General features: G+C 43.7%; 1 protein-coding gene across 1 annotated transcript; it reads left to right on the top strand.

Moving 5' to 3' along the window:
• The first annotated feature begins 5,156 nt into the window (after window positions 1-5,156).
• Window positions 5,157-22,204, top strand: RPA2 (replication protein A2). Its single transcript, XM_036745115.1, has 9 exons — window positions 5,157-5,310; window positions 5,679-5,785; window positions 7,851-7,952; window positions 8,061-8,174; window positions 9,859-9,933; window positions 12,813-12,929; window positions 16,478-16,600; window positions 20,807-20,901; window positions 21,603-22,204. The coding sequence occupies exons 1-9, from the start codon at window positions 5,301-5,303 to the stop codon at window positions 21,685-21,687; spliced, it is 828 nt and encodes a 275-aa protein (XP_036601010.1). The 5' UTR covers window positions 5,157-5,300; the 3' UTR covers window positions 21,688-22,204.
• The last annotated feature ends 209 nt before the right edge of the window (window positions 22,205-22,413 follow it).

Raw genomic sequence — 22,413 nt, 5'->3', positions numbered from 1 at the left:
AAATAGATTCAAACTAGCTCTTCTTAGTAAAATTTGTAAGAGTTTAACTTCCCTGGTCTTATAGACTGAAGTCCAGTCACAAAAATTCTAAGTCATGAACTTCGTTGACCATGTGGTTTTCCAGAGGTTTTGTTTACCCTGTTGCCAGGGTTATGGAAATTACTGTGTTAGAAACATAGTCTAGGGATAAACAATACACACCAGAAAGCCAGGAAGGTCTTCATTATATTTTACATTTATTCTTTCTGAACAAATGGGTAGGTGCCCTGGAGTACAAGAGAGTACAAAGACTCAGACAAATGCCAGCCATTTTATTGGCTCCCAATTCGAATCTCCTGCCTGGCTCTTCATTGGCCAGATGCAACGTCCTCAATTGCCCATGGTCAAGCCCCACTTCAAACAGCTCTTTAAGCCTCGATCCTTTCACCCAATCAGAAGTTTGGTTTCTGCTAGATCACAGCTCTGATTAGAACCAGTCACCTGACTTACATTCTGCTAAAGCTGGGGGGTGCACTTAGGAGTGCTTTTAATCCTGTGGAAGCAAAACCCCTCCTATTGTTTCCCACACTGTCTTTGGGTCAGACCAGTCATAACCCAAGCTTCACTTCTGCTCTCAGCTTCTAATGTAATTTGCATCATGGTCTATTTTTTGCAACCTATGTAATGTTTATACTACTTCTGCATTTTCAACATTATAGAAGAACTGTTCTGCCTGTCAGTTTTTGGCTACTGAGGAGCTTTAGATCCCATTTATTAGCAATTGCTAACTTTGCTAATAAATTGATCATGCTTGGAACTCTGAGCCTCAGTGTCTCTTAATCAAAGATTTTTATTGGGACATTGGATATGGGGTAAGTAAAGAATGACTGAAACTATGATCCTGGGTGACTGGGAAAATGGCAGTTCTCTCAAGAAAAACAGGAAAGTCCAGAAGAGGGATAAGTTAAGGCATAGGGTGGGGAAGAGATTATGAATTAAGTTTTGGACATATGAGTTTAAGATGCCTATGTACACTTAGTAGATACTAGCTAGCAGGCAACTGGCAATGCATGATGTAGGGATATAGGTTACTGATGCTGATGGAATATAGACTTTAGGAACCTCCTTGAGCTCTCTCTGAATTCTTTCCATTTGATCTGGCTTTTCATGCCCAAATAGCCTAGTCTAGCCCTCCATTGTCTGATTTCCTGCCCTTGATCCTATGAAAATATCTATACCCAAATCTTTACCCTAGCTCTCCATTGTCTGTCATCTCCAGGTAGCCTTCAGCATTTCCCACCCTTATTCCCATTCCTGGAGTCTGACCTCACCCTACCCCCGCTCCAGTCACCCCAGTCTCATCAAAATCCTTCCTAAACCCCTCCTCCCATCACCCCAGACTATTTGACCACCCTAGATACCTCCCATGGTCTTTCTGTATATAAAATCCATCTTGCCTCCATGAAGGTGCTCAGATTCTATCTAGCCTGCTTACAAAGGCTCAAGCTTCAATCTGGCCCACTGGTATTAGCAATTCATATGCTCAGGCTCCTTAAGAGTCTGCCCATTAAGGCAAATCTTTAATAAACTTTGTTTTTCTTTGGCTGTGAGAAGGCTTGGGTCGAATTCATTCGGCAAGACCCAGCATGTCGGTGTTTCGGGGTCTCGAGCACCCCCTGAGCCCCTAAAACCTCAAGATCATACTTGAACCTATAAAAATAGAGAAAACCTTCAAGAAAGAAAATATATGAGAGGCCACCCATACTAAGAAAGGAAGAGATAAATGATGATCTAAAAAGGAATATGAGAGGTAGACAGATATGAATACAATAGTGCCATGAGAGCTGAAAGAAATGGGAGGAGTTTTGTTTCCACAGAACTGAAGGTGCCCCTTTCCCCCTCCCCCACCCCAGCTTTAGCAGAAATCAGGCCTCAGGTCGGTCAGGTGAAAGGTCAGAGGCTTGCACACATGCTTAAATGAGCCATTTGAGGAGGGCATGATGTAGGCAGTCAGGGGGTTGGATCTGGCCAAAGAAGAGCCTGGCAGGAGATTCAAGGTGAGGGTCTATTAAAGGACTGGTGTCCATCTGAGTCCTTTGTACTTTCTCCTGTACTCTATTCAGGGGAGGTGCCCATTTATTCAGGGGGAATAAATGTAAATTATAATTAAAACGTTCCTGGCTTCCCAATGAGTCTTATTTATTCCTAGACAATGTAAGTATGTTTCTAACAGAGCCAAGGGAGAAGAGGGTGGTCAAAAAGCTTTCAAGGGTCAAGAAAGATGAGAAAACATCACTAGATTTGCTGTTAGATCCTTGGTAACACCAGAGATAAAATTTCTTTAGAGTGGTGGGATGTGTGGATCATTTAATACCATTTTATATCATTTTTGTAATTTCAATAAGACCCAGAGCCTGAATTAATGATCAACTGAAAGAAGAGCCTGGACCTGGGCTTCTTTGTTCTCTGAAGTTTGCTCAGAGAATACCTTTTTCCTCTGTCCACAAGGCCAGATCAGGCTGACCTAAGAACATTCCTTCCCCTGTTAACCATTAAAGGATGAGACCCTAATAACAAGAAACTACCTTGCTTAATAATTGATAGGCATATACTATGTTATGGAATGTTAATGGGAAATTAAACACAGAAACGCTGGTTTGCAGTTTTAACTGACACTTGTCAACACTCTTTATTTACAACCTATTCCATTAAGGAAAATCCTTGTCTTGTATCATGGCTAAACATACATGGGGATCATAAAATTGAGTAACACAAAAACATGCTGAATTGTGACTGTTCTAAAAATATAAAAACCTGTTCATTCTTCTGTACAAGTCAGTCAGACTTTTGTCTTACTGCATGCATGCATGTCTGCTATGCTTAAGGGAATAAATAAATAATATGAATTTTTCTATCACCTAGCTCTGTTTGCCTCCTTTAACCAAACTTTCAGGTTAACAGTTAAGAAATCAATTTCAAGGAATTTTGAAGTGAGGGTACGTGGACCTTTGACTGGCAATCCCTGATCTAGAATACTGAATTCAGTTCTAGGTACCATCTTTTAGGAAAGATACTGACCAGCTAAAACTTTCACAGGAGGGCCACCAGGAAGGTGAAGGGGCTGAAGTCCATGCTATAGGAAGACTGAAGGAACTACTGATGTTTAACCCTGGAGAAAAGGTTTAAGTCAGGGATGACAGCAGACTCCAAATAACTGGTGATTGCCCCAAACCTCCATTTCAGGAAGTATTCAGGCCAGCTACAAGCACTTCAAACCTGGTTCCTGCTGCTGACGCAGGACTTTTCAATCTTCTTCTTCCTCCCCTTCCCCACTCCAAATAGAATGGGTACTTACCCACCCGTCTTTCATCCCTTTTATGTTTTGCCATCCCCCACTGGCATGTAAGGGTAGAGACCATCTTTTTGCTTGTATTTGCATTTGCAGCCCTTAGCAGGGTTCAGCATAGAGCTTGTCATAGGTGATTAGCCTTGTTCTATTTAGTTTCAGAATGCTAACAGCCATCAGAAGTTGCAGAAAGGGATACTGAGGCTTGATATAACTGCCAACAAAAGTGAAAGGTTACCTCATAAAGCAGTGAGTTTTCCCACACCAGTTCTTCAAGTAGGGCCTGGAGAACGGACCACTTGTTTCCATCGATTAAGAGGATCCCTGCTCAAGATCTAAGATCTTTTCTAGCTCCTGAGACTCTGTAAATTTTCTTTATTAGTTAATGGATTGAAACTGCATTTAAAGCCTTCACAATTTGGCTCTAGTCTACCATTTTCTACACATTATTCCCCTTCACACACTGTAGCTTCCAGCCAAAATACACTGACAGCACTTCCCATTTTTATGCCTTTGCCCAGGCTCTCCCTATTTGTGGGCCATACCTCCCTCTGCCTCCCTCAAAGCTTGGTCCAAGAGATATCTCCTACATCAGGATCTCCTCCATTTCCCCCCAAGTTATCTTGAGTTTACTTTGTATTTTCTCCAACTTAAATATTGTTGACCCTCAATAGAACTTAATGAGCTCCTTTGGGGCAGGAGGTTTGGTTTTTCACTCCATGCCTTTTGACCCCATCCCTGGAATCCTCTCCCTTCAAGTCCCAGCTAGAATCCTACCTTCTACAAGAAACCTTTGCCAGTGCCCCTTAATGCAAGGGTCTTCCTTGTGAAATCACCTCCCACCTACCCTGCAAATATCGTGGGTACATAGTTGTTTACATGTGGTCTCTCCCGTGAAATCATGAGCTCCCCGAGGGCAGGGACCTCCTCTGTTGCTTCTTTGGGTCTCCGTAGCTTCGTATTGTGCCAAGTACACAGAAGGCATTTAATTAGTGCTTGCCATTTGCTTGGATCCTCAGCACCTGGAGTGTAGTTGGCCGTAATTAAGTGCATTTTGATGGGCATTGGCGGCCTGACCCTGGGAATGAAGGAGCTTGGCAGAGGCTGGGGGGGTGGGGTGCGGAGAGCAGGTGGTCTCAGAATCTTAAGGCCTGGGTGGCCCCCGCACGTGAGACTCAGTTTCCTTACGTGTAAAGCGACCATAACAAGCCTTGCCGCGGGTGCACCCTGACAAGGCGCTGCTCAGACACCGGCCCCATCATGGGGAGCCCCAAGCCGAGCCCGGCCGCTCGCTGTGTGGCCGTGGGCTGCTCACGCCCCCTCTCTAGGACTCAGTTTCTTCCATCGTCAAAGAGAGTGCGAGGAGGCTGCTTGGACTTTGTGATCTCGAAGCAACCTTCCAGTAGCAGGCGAAGGAAACACGCAGCGCCTGAGGCCGTTGACCAGACGTTCCCGCCCAGTCCACCTGGACTAAGTGGTCTGCGCTTGCGCCTAAGTCAGTCAGTCACGAGACTCCGAGACCCTAGAAGTGAGAAAGTTCCTAGAGGGAACCGTGATGTCATTTCCGAGGGGTGGGACCACGCAAGGGTAAGATCCTACTTTTTCATTGGTCGCTTTCCAGGGATGTTTCTCTAGCCTGGGTTTCTAGCACCTGTAGCTCGAACTGGTTCCTTGACCGTACTAAAGATGGCCGCAAAGACTTTCCGTTTTCCCCGTTGATCCAAAGCGTGCGCACGCCTCGCAAGCATTGTCCAAGCCCATTGGGTAAACCTGGAGTATCGTCAGCGTTGATTGGCTGAAAGGGGCGGAAGGGAAAGCAGCCAGCGAGTTGATTGGCGCGGCCGTTCGCGGGATAGTGTTTGTGGCGCCAAGTAGAGTCAGGTTTCTCCTGGGTGGGAAACTGCGGGATTCCCCGGGCTCGGAGTGGACTTCGTGGACACCGGCTAGCTACAGCCCTTGGGGCGCTGCGATCAACATGTGGAATAGTAATGGAGGAGCTGGGCGAGGGGCTTTTAGGGGAGGAGGCACAGGAGGGGGAAAGGGAAATGTGCGAAGTGGTGGAAAGAGGGGCTCGCCCAGGTTCCGAGGAGGGGGGTGCTGAGCTGGGGGCGGCAGGAGAGAGAGGCTTGGCAGCGGTCTGGGGAGGGGACTAATGGGCGGGGGCAGCTGGGGATAGAGGTTCTAAAGGGGTGGTAAGCAGGGGGCCAGGTGGGGAGGGAGCCTCAGCACTAATCTGGGGGTGGGGGTGATGAAGGTGGGGCGAGAGGCTCAGCGCTAGCTACACTGGGGGGATGGGATGGAGGTTTCTTGACTCCAGCCAGGAAGAGTGATTCTGATGTCTTTGGTCTGCCAGGTGGATTTGATGGAGGCTATGGGAACACTTCCTACGTTGGTGGTGGCTACACACAGCCCCCAGGGGGATTTGGCACTCCTACTGCTTCTCAGGCTGAAAAGAAATCAGTAAGTTGAAAATAAAGATAAACATTTGGCTCTGTTTCATTTACTTCTTCCTACAGTGACTCCCTGCTTAGAAAAGAATATCTATTTGGGATATTGACATTGTAATGTGGGGATGTCTAGGGGCTAGGCTGGGCAGGACAGGATGTGGAGATAAGCTCAATAAATGTTTGTCAAGCCTTCTTTTATTTTGTATTTGTTGCTATGGTTTCACTTTTATTTTTATTTTTTTTAGCTCATTAAATTAATTTTATGTGTCATAGAAATACAGTAAGAACAGAAAGGGGAGAATGAATAGAACATTCAATTGATCAGCACAGACGAGTGGAAATAAAATAGCCAGTGATTGTCTGAAGTTAGGGAGCAGGAAAGGGCTTCCCGATTAGGTACTGGAAGTGAGTAAGGGAAAGGAGCACCTACTGGTGGGGCCTGTCTCACATAAATTGAATCAGTCCTCCACAAAAGCCACAGCTCCCGTGGAGTCATTTCTGCAATCTACCCTTCTCACAGTGGTGCAAGAAGGAAGTACTGTCTCAAAATGAGGAATATATCCCATACCTTTCTCTTGTCTTCTACCTCTACTTCTGAGGACTCTCTAGCAATATGGTTTCATTTTTAAATTTAACAAACAGCTAAGTGAATCTTTCCTCAAGTAACTTGCTCTTCCTCATATTCAAGGCTCCATCTTCCGGCTCCATGCCTTTGAGACTTTTGTGCTTTGGAAGGGATAGATTGTAGATACTGACCTTTTCTGTAGACTGCTGATTCTGATGTATTCCCTGTTTCAGTATCCAGTTTCTTGTAAAGATAGTCTTATTTTTTTGTCATACTGTTTACTCATCAGATTCAATATCTTTGAGTGTCTTCTTGGGAAAAAGTATTCATGACTTCTGGTTGAGAGGCTTCTGAGTAGTTTATAAGCTTTTGGCTTCTTTTGTGTCTTAAACCTGAACTACATTCTCCAACCTCCCCTGAGCCCAACTTTCTATTGAAGACACCTGTTATCAAAATATGCATAAACTTGGTTTGGTGGTGCTTGTCAGTTTCCTACCTCTGTTCTCTGCAATAAATGTTGACCCATAAGCTGCAGTTCCCTTCACAGGGTCTTTTTGCTTAAGTTCGTCATGATAAGCACGGAAAGGTAACATAATATGTTCCTTGAAATGTTTCTTGTCATTGGTCACACGATGAAACAATTCTGTTGATTCTTTCATTTGTTTCTCCCAGGAGAACCCGTGAACCAGTCTCCCATTTACCCACAGCTGCCTTCTGAATGTCAATATTGACAAGGTTCAGTCCTTCCATTAGAATGTCGCTTCCACTCTGTTGCCTCATTGGGATTTGGAGGGATTTGGTTTTCTAAATGTGAGGTCCTTGCCTGCATCGCCCCAAACTGACATGGTCTTGGAAGCAAGAGGGAGCAGGGAGGGGGCAAAATTTCTTAAAACCTTGGTCTAATTTGATGTCTACCTTCTTGACTCAGCAAGAAAAAAACATAAGTGTGATATTTCCAAAGCCCTTTTGAGTCATCTTAACTAGAATTGAGTCACTTTATACAGTGGGTACCTAAAGGATGTGTGCTTACCTAAATGTAGCTTGTGATCAGTACATTGTCCACAGGTCTCATAATAAGAAGCTAGTGCATTCTTTGCAATTTTGTACACAACAGTTTTACAAGAAATCTCTCTGTGTGGACTGAAATAAATTTGGGATTCTTTCCTTCATTCCCCTATGCCCAAATTATGGCCCTTGTCTAGGGTCACCGAATGAATTAATAGAGCCTTCTTTTTCTTGTGCTGAAAGGAGATGTAACAAAAGCCCCAGAGACTGTGTAAGGTGAAAACCAAACACAAAAATGTCCGGAGTGGGGTCCAACTCTGCACCCAGGACTTTTGTTGTTTCCTTCATAGACAGGGGAGAACTCCTGCTTTAAGTCTACCGTGTTTTTGTTTTATTTTTTGTTTTGTTTTTGTTTTTACTGCTGATCCTTAGCAGTCAGCTGATTGAGTTTTTCTTTGAGATCCCTGTGGTGGTATGAGGGAGTCTGACAGGTGTTTTCTCTTTACAGAGAGCACGAGCCCAGCACATTGTCCCTTGCACCATATCACAGCTCCTTTCTGCCAACCTGATTGATGAAGTATTTAAGATTGGGGAGATTGAGATTTCACAGGTATGCTAACAACATCTTGGTAGAAGCACTAGGTGATGGTTTGTAATTAAAATCACATTAAGTTTCACTCTGAGACTCAGAAAAATTGTTGTCTACCTCTTCATGTAGGTCACTATTGTGGGGATAATCCGACAAGCAGAGAAGGCACCAACTAACATTGTTTACAAAATAGATGATATGACTGCAGCGCCAATGGACGTCAGACAGTGGGTGGACACCGACGTAAGCATTTTGGGATGCATGGGGAAGATCTTTTGGTTTGAGTGAACTGCCACACAGTCAGGCTTATTGAAAGCAGCGTAGTGCTCAGAAGAAAGTCCTACTGGATTCTGCCCCAGTCAGACTACATTAGGAATATTGGGATGCCACATTTTAGAAAAGACATTGGTAAACTAGAATGTGTCTACAGGAGGAGGCCCAGAATAGTGAGGCTACTGAAGATAACCATGATGACCATGACATATTAGAATCCATTGAAGGAATGAGCCATCCTTAGCCTAAAGAAAAGGAGGCTTTTAGGAAAGAAAACGACAAGGATGATAGCCCACTTCAGGTATTTGGAGGGTTTTCATGTGAAAAAATTTGCTCTCTCTGGCTCACTGGAGGTCTTTAAGCAAAGGCTGGATTGTACCCTAGTCACCCAGCCTTGCTTCATGGCGGAGCTGGAGCATGGACCTTGAAGGGTGGGAGAACCCCGTCGTTCTGGGTGAATGAAACAGCATGAGCCCACAATGGCCAGGCTTTGGGGAGAGGGAGCCCAGGAAGAGGCAGCTGTCCAGTCAGACTGCACCAGTGTATTTGGTCTCTGAGGTAGTGTTGCCAAACAGTCTCATCATACCTCATAGGGTCAGTGAAATGTGATGACTTTGCATGAGAGCCTAAAGTTAGATGGGAATGGAATGTGAAGATGAAGGTACATTCCTTTAAATGCCCAAGCTAAGTCCTTTATCAGGCCAGCTGTATGTATACATTCTGCTATACAGAAGCAGAATGGATAGTCCCCATTTGGTAGGAGGTGAGAGATATGGGGAAGCCTAATACCAACCCTTCTCTCCCCTTTTTTTTTGGTTGGGGGAGGGGAGGCTATGATTTCATTGGTGTAGGGAAGTCCTTGGTGAGGAACTTACCTTTACTGATGCAGACTCGCTAACTGTTCTGTGACTTCTAGGCTTTGAGAATTGCCCAGACCACTGAGAGCTTGTAGCAGGGTCACATAGGATCTGTCACCCAGCATTTGACCTCAAGTCTTCCTGATACCAAGATTTCCTCTCTGTCTACTACTCCACGATGGCTCTCTTCCCTCTACACCTTTCTCAGTGCCAGCAATTCTAGCTTTAGAAATAGACCCATTTCTTTTACATCCTCATTCCTTCCTGCTTAGGTTATTGTCACATCCTCCCGACTGGCCTCCTTGACTCGGGTTCTTCTCACTCCGATCCATCTTATGTTATATTGTCAGTTTAATTGTCCTTATGCACAAATTTTGGTTTTATTCCTTTGATCCAAAACTTCGTGTGGCTCTCTGTTGCCTACGCAATAAAGTCCAAACTGCTTTGCACTCCACCGGTGTTGGGCATTCTGCCCACTCTGAAATGTTATTAGCTCTTACAGACTTGGACTACTTTGACATTGTCATTCATTCTTAAAGTCTACTGGAAGTTGAGTCTGAGCTTGAAGGTATTTTGAGAGAGATAACTGAGGCCAGAGCCCTCAGAAAAACTAAGAGTGTGATGGGGTTGTTCGTTTTAACTTTCCACTAGTGTGGAAAGAATAGAAATAACTCCTGTTGCCATGCAGCTGTACCTGTTTTTAACTTTCATTTTCTTTACCCAGCGTGGTAATTAAACAGGTGCATTAACCAATGGCCATAGAAAACTCAGGTTGATTTTTCCTCCTCCACTCTTAGGACACAAGCAGTGAGAATACCGTGGTACCACCAGAAACCTACGTGAAAGTGGCTGGTCATCTCAGGTCTTTCCAGGTAAAGTTGGACATAAGTAATAATCGTCACTCATTTATGTACCACTTTGCAGTTGACCTAGTGCTTTCTTTACAGTGACCCTGGGAGGCAGAGAGTACAGTTATTATTCCCACTTTACAGGTGATGAGACTGAGGCTCATATAATGATGTGAATTGCCCACCATCACATAACCACTATTGTCAGTGTTGGGAATAAATAAGAGGGTCTAGAACCCCATCTTCTGGCAAATTGTGACTCTAGTGTGAAAAAAAAATTTACATTTTATACACACCAAACATGGTCTTTATTTGTCCCACAGTTTTCTGGGCCATGGCAGAATTGTTGAAACCTCTAAGTTGAGAACAATTCATGAAGTGTTCCACTCTCTCTTGTCTCTTTTGTAGAAAAACAGTTCTTGTTTTCCGTTCCATTGAGCGCTTAGAGAATAACAGTTGGGTCTGGTGGAAAGAACACGTGTTGATTCTGCTCACTTCGCTTTGCATGAGTTCACTTAAGTCTTCCCAGGTTTTTCTGAAACCGTCCCAGAAGCACTAGTTAGAATTACAAAAACAACAAAACCTGGAATCAGACAAATGTGACCAACAGTTGGGGAATGACTTAAACTGTATTTACATGTTGTAAAATGTGTGATAAGAATCAACAAATACGAAGAATTCAAAGCAACGTGAGAACTTTCCTGAGGTGCTTCACAGTCCAGAACTAAAGTAATACTGTGTGTACTTCTATGTTTATGTACACATACTGCAGCTGTAAATAGAGACAGCATTAAATGTTAAACAGTAACGAAATTCATGTTAAATACAGAGAAAGACGCTCATGTTTCTTTAGGGGGGGCAAACCTACAAGTTCATTGGCCTAATGAACTCCATTCAGAACATGGATTTGTCCTTCACTTCTTCTTAGCCATTTATCCAAACACTTAGAGGTAGAATGATCTGCCCAAGGTCACATAGCTAGCGTATTTCAGGGGCAGGGCTTGAGCTCCAGTCTTCTCAACTTCAAGGCTGGCCCTCTTCCCACTACTCTGTCCTCTCAGCCAGTGAAGAGAAGCAGTGTGTGGACAGTCATTCGCAATCACTCTTTTGTTCTCAGTTTTGTTTCTTTTATTCTTCATAGATTGGGGCATATGTCAGTAAAAAGTTAATAAATTTCATTTTAAACAAAAAAAGAGCACAGGGCTATTTCTAGTCCTGGCATCTCCAATCCTGACTTACCACTGACCAATACCGTAAGGCCTTTAGGATTTTCAGTAGACATTTACTAAGCACCAAGCCAAGTTTCCTATCCTCTCTGTGTCTTGGCTTATCTGTTTGTACAGTGGGTCTAGTAATGCCTTGCCTGGTATCATGCAATGACATTGCAAATCCTGCAGTGAAGATCCTGGATGGGGAAGTGCTTTGAAGAATTAAAAGCATCTTATGTCTGTGGATTATTGTCTGTTGTTCATTATGTAGCAGAGAACGTTCATTAGAAAAGCTAAATATAGGGCAGCTAGGTGGTGCAGTGGGTAGAGCACTGGCCCACGAGGACCCGAGTTCAAATTCAGGCTCAAACATTTACTAGTTTTGTGACCCTGGGCAAGTCCTTCCCCTTCCCCCCCCCCCCCCAAAAAAGAAAAAGACCTAAAGCAAGTCCTAGCTTCAACACTTAGCAGACATGTGAGCTTGGCCAAGTCTTTTCTCTCCTGAAACTTATTTTCCTCATCTGTAAAATGGAAGTAGTATTTATACTGCTTGATTTTAAGGTGCTTGTAACGAAAGCACCTTATTAGTATCCACAATGAATGCGAGATTGGTAGTCGTGATACTTGGAGTTGGTTACCTATGGCCCTTTAAGCCATCTTGTATTTTGTTCCTATAAAAATGAAGGGGGAAGAGGCTGGGAGTGGGGTGGGTGGGGTCTGTTCTCAGACCTGAGATTCTTAGGTTTCTTTAAGGAGACCAATACTGTCAATAACAGAACAACAGCGGTTTAATCTTCTCCCTTGTCCCCTTCCTCAGTTCCATGTTAATATTAGATGGCAAGCGGGCAGGTTGTTAAATATCATGTCAGCCCCTTTCTATCTCTGCCTGTGACTGTGAGAATGTCAGCTACCTGGAAATCCAAATGGAAATTTTAACTGGTCTGGAATATTGTTCCCATGTCCCCAGAGATTGCCTGTAATTAAGTACAGACCTTTGCTGATGGTTACAACAAAACACTCTTAAAGAAAACTTCCATAGAGCAGTCCTGTTTCTGAATCTATTGCTACAAAAGAGGCAGACCCCAGGTTCTGTGTCTAACTTGTAGTCTGCATTAGTGGAAAGAGTATTTACCCTGATGAAATAGTGGGAATATTGAAGACAGCCCCTAGAAAGGTTTCCAAGGGATGTGTGTAGCTCTTGTACTCAGCTTCCTGGGAGTCAGAGAAAAAAGAAATAGATGAGATATAGGCAGGCCAGGAAGAAAAGATGGGCCAGAGTCCTGACCTGCCTCCTGTATCTGAGCTCAGACCCAGAAAGGGGCAGCTGAGCCCTGCATCTCACTGTAGAAAGAGGACAGGTGTGCTCCTGTACCCTAAGATGAAACCGAATCTGTTTTCCATAAAAACTGGGTGATACATGGTCTTTGGGGTCCACAATTAGCCTAACATGACATGCAAGGCTGTTAAGGGTTAAGTAGGCTTTGGGGGGCAGTCTGGAGAATCTGACCACCATTGATTCTGAACGTTGCTTTTGTGGTCAATGATTCATCATTCCAGACAAGCAACTTCCAGGTGCTGTAGGAGCCCAGGCCATCCCTGACTTTCAGGATGTTGGCATCTTGCCTTAGAGGGAGCTTGAAGAGAACTCTCGCTGTGTTCCCTCCTTTGTCCTAAACTATCTTGTTATTTTAACAGAACAAAAAGAGCCTGGTGGCATTTAAGATTCTTCCTCTAGAGGACATGAATGAGTTTACTATCCATATCCTGGAAACTGTTAATGCCCATATGGTCCTAAGCCAGTCTGTCAATCAGGTGAGTGCTTCTTTGGTGAGTCGGTCCATCAATGAGCTTTTATTAAGCACCTCCTATGTACCAGGCACTGGGCTAAGTGGTAGACACACAAAAGAAGGCCGAAGATAATGCTCTGGAGGAGCTCACAGTCTGATGGGGGAGGCAACATGAAAACAGCTATGTACAAATGAGATAGGCACAGGATAAATCAGAGTTTTACTTTCTCTAGGATGTGGAAATGGGATAAGATTTGGAGCTGAGAGGGTATGTGTGTGTGTGTTTTTTTCCTTTTGAGCTTAAACACAACATTTACATATATATATGTACATAAGAACGCAAAGAGAGGTAATCTTTCATACCACTTGCTCATTTTTAAAGTGCATTATACTATACAGTACTTTCAGAACTGAACTGCTAATCTACTATTTCTTCTGAAATTCTGTGAATTTTTAGAATGTTAGATTGTACCCTTTTTTGTGTTACTATTGCTATCTCTACTTAACCCTCTCAATTTATAAACTGAGAAGAAGAAATGGCAGCGGGTGGGGACCCCTTTTAACACATATGCATAGTTAAGCAAAATTAATCTACATACTGACTGTATTCAAAACCTTATTTCTTAACCACATTACCAGTATCAAAAATGAAGAGAATGAACGCACTACCAAATGAACATGAAATTAAAGCAATTAGTAGTTTTTCTGTCCAATTTTATGCCAATAAAATCGACAGTAAAATGAAATGGATTGTTACAAAAATAAAAATTGCCCAGATTAACAGATGAGGAAATAGAATACCTAGATAACCCTATTTTAGAAGAAGAAATTGAACAAGCCATAAATGGGTCTCCTAAGAAAAAATCCCCAGGACCAGATGGATTTACAAGCAAATTCTGCCAAACATTTAAAGAACAATTCCAGTACCATATAAAGTATTTGAAAAAATAAAGGAGTCCTACCAAATTCCTTTTATGACCCTAGGTTTTGATACCTAACCTGGGGAGAGTGAAAACAGGAAAGGAAAGCTATTGACCAATATCCCTAATGAAAATCAACGCGAAAATTTTAAATGTAATACTAGCAAGGAGACTACATGTTTCATAAAGTTCATACACAGTGACCCGGTTGGATTTCTACTGGGATGCAGGGCTGAATCAGTATTGAGAAAACTATTAGCTTAATTGACTGTATTAATAACAAAAACCGTATGATTATATTAATAGATACATAAAAACTTTTTACAAAATACATCTGTTCCTATTAAAAACTCTAGAAAGCATAGGAATTGCAACGGAGCTTTATCTTAAAATAAGTATCTATTTAAAAGCAAACAAGAATTATCTGTAATAGGGATAAGCTAGAAGCCTTTCCCTTTAGATCAGAAGTGAAGCAAGGTTGTCCATTATCACCACTATAATTATTGTACTAGAAATGCTGCCTATAGCAACAAGACAAGAGAAAGAAATTGAAGGACCTTTGTGCAGAGGAAATGATAGAATCCTTAGAGAACCCAAGAGAATAAATTAAAGATCTACCTAATAATGAACAACCATAGCAAAGTTTCAGGATATAAAGTAGACCCACACGAATCCTCAGCATATTACTGATAGAATTTGGCTGTAAGAGATGGAAAGAAAAATCCCATTTAAAATAACTGCAGACGGACGGCATAAAATACTTAGGAGTCTCCCTGCCAAGACACACAGGAACTGTCTGAACACGATTATAAAACACTTTTCACAGAAATAAAGACAAATCTAAACAGTTGGAGAAATACTAATTGCTCGTGGGCAGGTGGAGCTAATATAATAAAAACAGCAGTACTTGCTAAATTAATTCAGTGCCATACCAATGAGAAGATCAAAGAATTACTTTATAGAGCTAGAAAAAATAATTAAGATTCATCTGGAGGGAACAAAAGTCAAGAATATTGAGGGAATTGATGAAGAAAAAAGTAAAAGAAAGTAGCCCAGCAGTACTAGGTGTCAAACTACAACAAAATAATCTGGTACTGGTGGGATAGACTAGGTGTGCAGTATGCTGAAGTAAATGACCACAGTAACAATGTTTGATAAACGCAGAAATCTAACTGGGTACAAAAAAGTCAGCTTCACCAGTATAAGGCTGGGAGGCATGATTAGGGAGCAGTTCTGAAAATGATCTGGAAGTTTTAGTGGACTGCAAGCTAGATGTGAGTAAGCTGTGGCAGCCAGAAGAAGCAGTGCAGTCTTGGACTGTGTAAGTCAGGGTGTGTTTCCAGGACTGGGTAGTGACAGTCTTCCTGTCCTCTGCCCTTGTCAGACCCTCTCTGGAGCATTGTGTTCAGTTCTCAATGCTAAGCTGTTGATAAGCTGAAGAAGACAGCCTGGATGGTGAGGGGGAGCTGTTTAGTCTGGAGACGAGAGTGCTCAGGGGGTGCATGGTGACCGTCTGAAAGTGTTTGAAAGGCTGTGGTGTAGAGAAGGGCTAGACTTTGGGGAGTGTCACTCTCTGGGTTTCAGAAACGGTTTCCCATCAGAGCAGCCCAGAAGTGGGATGGGCTGCCTTGGAGGTGGAGGCTTCCCAGGAAGAGGCTGAATGACCACTGATTGGGTCTATTACGGTGGGAATTTCTCCAGTGTGGGTTGGACTAAATGGACAGTAAGATCCCTTCTACTTCTCAAATTCTGTGATTCCTTAATTTGATAGCATACACTAATGGTCATCCAGTTTATTCTTGAAGGCTTCCACTGAGAAAGAACCCCTTCACGTATGCATAGGGCCTAAATTTACTTCTTTGTAATTTCTGCCTATTCCTACTGATTCTGGCCTCTGTTGCCAAGCAGAGTAAGTCTCCTCTCTTCCAGTCTCTGAAGCATTTGAAGATTCCCCTCCCCTTAATGCAGCCCAGGGTTTTCCTGGCTCTCCTACTGTTCGCTCATGTTGAGCTTACAGTCTGCTAAGCCCTTCCATATCCTTTTCAGACTAGCCCTGCCTGGGAGATCATTATGTCCAGGGTTTCACAACTGTTTGTTTATGGCAGATTTTTCCCAGTTTGTCTAACTTTTACTACCAAAGGCCCTTCCATCATAAAACCTAAACTCCAAAAAAAGGAAATTAAGAAATCCGACTCTTGTTCCTTCTTTCTGCTTAATATGCTGAAGACCCCGCCCAGCATTATGAAACACTGACCTCAACTGATTTTATACATCTTAAGGCAAAAGAATATGCAAGAGTTGTTCTTTCCCACTTTCTGAAGGGCCTTCTTAGAGGCCCTGCAACTTTACCTTCCCTTGCCTGGAGAAATACAGCAGGAAACACCTTAAGTTGTGGAATATATTTCTTAGCCAAAGGCTTCTTTGATTTGGTGAATTAAGGGGATCAATTAATGAATCTGCCCAAATCCTAGAAATTGTTAGAGTTGAAAGAGAGTAGCTTAAAGTCTGTCAGGTCTGATCCCTTCATTTTATAGGGGAGAGAACATAGATCCAGAGAGTGGCCACTCCATGAGGCTGGTGGCCAAGCTGGATTAGAATTTGTTTTCTGATTCCCACCCCAATACCTTAATGTGTCCTTTTCTTTTTACTTTAGCCCTCAGTAGGAAGACCATCTCTCAGCACTTCTGGAATAGGGGATCCAGGAAGCTTTGGGGGAAGCAGCTTTGGTGGGAATAGTCTTATGCCAGCCAATGGCCTCACTGTAACCCAGAACCAGGTAAGCCCCACACATGTGACTCCAGAAAGAAAATACTGGTACCCTGGCTCGTGTGCCTACTAATTACAATATTCTAGTGCCATGTGTGTGCCGTTACTTCTCCCATTTTTTTTTTCTGTATTTTTGGGAGGCAGTCATGGTTAAGTGACTTACCCAGGGGCACACAGCTAGTAAGCATCTGAGACTGGATTTGAACTCAGGTCCTCCTGACTCCAGGGCCAATGTTCTGTTCATTGCACCACCTACATGCCCCTACTTTCTCATTTTTTTTCAGTGAGTTAATCCGTGACTCAGAGCCTTCCTCCCTACCTTCCCACTCCTCGTCTCCCACTAAACTTCAGCTACACTATGGCGTGGTCGCTTTTACACTTCTTTTGATTGCATCAGTGCTCATGGTTGGGACTCTCCCACCCACATTCTCCTCTTGCTTCTGTTCTCCCTAGCACCAAGCTGATTTTTCTGTTATAATCTGTGGTCCCTTGACTCATCTCTCACTTCCCATTCCAGCTCCTCCATTCTGTTTGCATTTACTTACAAACTGACCCCTGGCCCCAGTGCCACCCAGTACCCTGGAGCTCCTTGCTCTGCCCTGCCAGCCATTGCTCACCATTTCTCTCTCTCTCTCTCTCTCTCTCACACACACACACACACACACACACACACACACACACACACACCCCGCAACTGATTAGCACTTGCTCCAGGGCTGCAGAACATCACTATCAGAATGTCCCAGACCATGTGCCTGATTTTCTCCTGCTCTCTCTTCTGAAGTCATTCCTTCTCTTGGTGGCACCACCGTTTATCCGGGCTCCCCTGTTCATAATGAGGTGGTTTTATTTTTGTTTTTTTAATTCGTTGATGTCTTTTGTTTTTATGCAACTTTATTTCCCAGTATGTCCCTCCTACCTCTTCTCCCCAGACCACCATCCCTTAAAATAAAAAAGAGACAAAGGGAAAAAGCAGTTCAGCAAAACTGACCCTCATATCCACCAAGACTTGACAGATTCTATGGTGTTTCACACCCTGGATCTCTACCCTGCATAGACAGGAGGGGGCTTCATTCTCATATCTCCTCTTTGCAACCAAGTACGGTCACGGTAATGACTCAGTGATCCGTCTGTGGTGGTCTTTCCATCTACGGTCTTGTAGTCATTGTGTGTATTGCACAAGCAGGTGCCGTCAGCTCCATCCCTACAGCATCTCTCTGGTCTTTCCCTCCTCTCCATTCCACTGTCATGGCCCTGATACACAGTAACCTCCTTCCAGATCTTCTCACCTCTCTTCTTTCCTTCATCCCTCTATTCTTTACACTGCTACCAGGATAATCCTTTCTACAAGTGGTTCTGCTCATGTCTCACAAAGATCCGAGGCGGCTTCAGTTCACCTTTGCGTGACAGTCACAGCCCACTCTTCTCAACCTGGTTCCATTCTGACTTTCAGCTTTTATTTCATGCCATTATTTGCAACCTTGCAAGTTCAAGGCCTGGTTTGTAGTTTGTCCGAAAAATATCCAGGGGGTCGGGTGACTCCCAGCTTGGTATGAGACGGGAGCAAATGTGATCCTGGGCTCCCTGGAGTGGGGAGGTGGTGGTCCCGCTGGCCTCTGCCCTGGTCAGATCCTACAGTTTAAGGGGAACCCTGAAGAGCTAGAGGGTGTCCAAAGGACAGCCAGGGTGGCAAGGGGCTTCAGGTCCTGCCTGATGCTGAGATCTGGCCTTGGAGAAGAGAAGACTGAGGGAGGACATGAGAACCAAGTTTCGTATCTGAAGGGCCTTCACGTGGGAGGGGAGTCACACTTGTTTTCTAACCCTAGACAGAAGAACCAGGAGCAGTGGGGGGAAATTGGGAGGGTCCACCTTCAGGCTTCATGTCAGGAAAAGCTTGTTTACTAGGGCTGTCCACAAGGGAAATGGGCCACTTCAAGATGTGGTGGGTTCTTGCTTGGAGGTCTCTGAGCAGAAGCTGGATGAGCCCTGGTCAGGTGAGTTATAGCGGGGATTTGGACTAGATGGTCACCAAGTTTACTTCCAGGTCTCCCTAAATTCTGTGACTTCTCCCCTCCATGAACTCTAACCTCTGGATAACTGTTCACTCCTGCCCCCTGACACCCTTGGTAGTATCAGACCCCTGTGCCCTTTGTTTACTCCAGCATGCCCACCCTGCCTGTCTTTGCTTGTTGAGTGTCTCTCCATTCTTGAAAGGCTCATTCCTGGAAGAAGCTCCTCGCCTCAGTCCCCACCCCCAGCCTCACACTCCCTCTCCTTAGACCCCATGTAATCCTTTGTTCTGTCACTCTCTAGGGCACTTAGAATGACACAGTGTGTCTTGTACAAGGCTGTCCTGGTGTGCTGTGTGTGTACTAGATTGTAAGGGACTGTGTATCACACAAATTTTTTTTTTTTCCCTAAAGAAGGTAGGTTTGGGGTTTTTTAAAATTTTATTTTACATCATTCATTTCCACAGGTTTTTTAATTCCAAATTTCCTCTCCCCCCCTCTCCTCCTCCCTCCCCCCCAAGAAGGCAAGTAATCCAATGTAGGTTCTACCTTCACATTGAACTTATTTACATAATAATCCAGTTGTAAAGAAGAATGATAACCAATGGAATGAATTATGAGAGAGGAGAAAAGAAACCAAAAAAGAAGGGGAAAAAAAAGCAGATAGTTTGCCTCAGTCTGCATTCAGACTCCGTAATTCTTTCTCTGGATGTGCATAGCTTTTTACATCGTGAGTCTTTTGGAGCTGTCTTTAAACCTAATATTGATGAGAGGAGTCAAGTCTGCCAGAGTTAGTCCTTACAGAGACCTTGTGTCTGTAACCGTGTAACCTGGTTCTGCTCCCCTCACTCAGCGTCAGTTCATTATGAGTCTTTCCAGGTTTAATGAAGTCCATCTGTTCCTCATTTCTTATTGCACGATAGTATTCCATTACATTCATATATCACAACTCGTTTAGCTATTCCCCAATTGATGGGCATCCTCTTGATTTCCAATTCTCTGCCACCACAAAAAGAGCTGCTATAAATCTTTTTGTACGTACAGGTCCATCTCCCACTTGTATGATCCCTTTGGGATGTAGCCCTAGAAGTCATATTGCTGGGTCAAAGGGTATGCACATTTTTATAGCCCTTTGGGCATAGTTCCAAATTACTCTCCAGAATGGCTGGATCAGTTCACAATTCCACCAACAATGTAGCAATATCCAATTTTCCCACATTCTCTCCAGCATTTATCATTTTCCTGTTTTGTCATGTTAGCCAGTCTGACAGGAGAGATGTGGCAACTAAGAGTTGTTTTGATTTGCATTTCTCTAATCAGTAGTGATTTAGAGCATTTTTTCATATGCCTATAGATATCTTTAATTTCTTCCTCTGAAAACTGCCTGTTCATATTTGACCATTTCTCAATTGGGGAATGACTTGTATTCCTATAAATTTGGTTCAGTTCCCTGTATATTTTAGAGATAAGGCCTTTACGAGAGACCCTGGTTATAAAGATTTTCTCCCAGTTTTCTGCTTCCCTCATAATCTTTGTTGCATTGGCTTTTTTTATACAAAAACTTTTCAATTTAACATAATCAAAATTATCCATTTTGCATTTTGTAATGCTCTCTATCTCTTATTGTGTCATGAATTCTTTCCTTTCCCATAAGTCTGATAGGTAAACTATTCCTTGCTCTCCCAACTTGTTTATAGTATCAGTCTTTATTCCTAAATCATGAACCAATTTTGACTTTATTTTGGTACATGGTGTAAGATAGTGGTCAATGCCCAGTTTCTGCCATACTGTTTTCTAATTTTTCTGGCAGTTTTTGTGAAATAGTGAATTCTTAGCCCAGAAGCTGGATTCTTTGCATTTGTCAAAGAGTAGATTGCTATAGTAGTTGACTGTTGTGTCTTGTGTACCTAACCTATTCCACTGATCTACCATTCTGTTTCTTAGCCAGTACCAAGTAGTTTTGATGCCTGCTCCTTTATAATACAGTTTGCTATCTGATATGACTAGGCCACCTTCTCTAGCATTTCTTTTTATCACACAAATCTTGTATCACATCCAGCACACACTAGGCACTTTGAAGTGTTTCGTTATGTCACACCAGTGTTTCCATCTGGCTTAACTGATTTTCCCTTCTGAGGACAAATGCCAGTTTTTTGTAGTGGATTCTCCATGATCAATTAGTCATATTTTGATGGTTCTCTCCACAGGTGCTGAACTTGATTAAAGCTTGTCCAAGGCCAGAAGGCATGAACTTTCAGGATCTCAAGTCTCAGCTCCACAACTTAAATGTGTCTGTAATCAAGTAAGTGGGCTGGTTTCCCTGCCGCCAGACCTCCATAGCACATGTACTAACTTAGTGCATGGCAGTCTGAATCTCTGAGGCCATTGGAGCAAGTTCATGTGAGGATGTCGCCTGCCCAGAGCTGTCACTGGGTAGCTCCAAGCACCAGCCTTGGGTTTGGTTCAAAGGATTGAGATGAGGCTACTGAGCCCTGGGAGGGGGAGGGGGAGGCCAGGGCCAGCAGGGGGAGAGCAGAGACTGCCTGGGGCTCTTACTCTGCCTGCTCAGGACCTGTGGGAAATGAGCTTGTCTCTCCTATTCCTGAAGCACTTTCACTGAGGGCTGCCCTCACAAATAGGTTAAAAGATGAACAAACTGAAGTCAAGAGAGGGAAGGAAGTATCACGAGCTAGAACAACAGCTAGTCAGTTGTGGAGGCCAGGCTTGAGGCCCAGCTTCAGACTCCCAGCTTCTTCCACTACTCCACCTTGTCTGGGACTCCTTTTCTAGCCCACTATGGCCACAGACTCTGGTCAGCCACAGAGGTTTTGTGGCCTTCACCCTGCCCCATAAGAGACCTGTACCCAAATCTGCCTTTTTCCTCTGTCTTGTGCAAATGGGGTGACCACACTGTGGTCTGTATCAGCAGGAAGTCAGGGGAGGCCTCTCTCTCCATACAAACTGTCTGAGCTGAGCTGAGTTTGTGTTCTCTCTCCCCTCCAGGCAAGCTGTTGATTTTCTCAGCAATGAGGGACACATCTATTCCACTGTGGATGATGACCACTTCAAATCCACAGATGCGGAGTAACTGGACAGATCTGTTTTCACAGGAGCCTCAACTCCCACCGTGCATCGATTTGATCTAGTGACTTGGACAAGGTTTTCCACAGACACTCTTGTGCCCCTTCAGAGTTTCTGCTCCCCATCTCCTTTTGCTGCTCCACTTAACACCAAGCATACTTAGCAGTCAACTAGCAGAAGCTTGCAGTGATGTTCGGACTTGGTGGAGAGTGGCACGGGAGGAGTCAGGGGAAAATATTATTTAAAAAGAGGGTTTGAAAACTTGTGTCTTAAAGCTTCTCTCCCTCAGGAGAAAGTGCGCAGGCTTGGGTGTCATGGGGCCAGCCAGCGAGGCAAGGTAGGCCTTGATTCCCAGGTGTGGCTTCCAGGGTGCTTCCAGACGCGCCGCTGGCTTCCTCAGGCACCGGGGGTGACTGGACGGGTGCATGTATGCCTGTTGTAGGAATACAGCATGATGCTGAAGGACGTAAGAGAAGATCATTAGGTAGAGTGCAAAATAAACATGTCCTGATCTTTGGTTAACATTTTTTAAAAGTGTTCCTGTTTCATTAACTCACCAAAACATTAGGGTCAAAGACTTGTCTTTTTTAAAGTAAGTTCTATCAATGTCTTTTGTTTTTACATCACACTCATTTCTGGATATATTGAACTCTCTTCTAACAGAAAAATAGCTAGTTAAAAACAGCTAGTTTGATGATGCATTGGATAAACATTAAAGTGCCTACTATAGGCC

The sequence above is a fragment of the Trichosurus vulpecula genome, chromosome 2 (genome assembly GCF_011100635.1).
Source record: "Trichosurus vulpecula isolate mTriVul1 chromosome 2, mTriVul1.pri, whole genome shotgun sequence".
Taxonomy (NCBI): domain Eukaryota; kingdom Metazoa; phylum Chordata; class Mammalia; order Diprotodontia; family Phalangeridae; genus Trichosurus; species Trichosurus vulpecula.
This window is presented reverse-complemented; position numbering and strand designations above follow the sequence as displayed.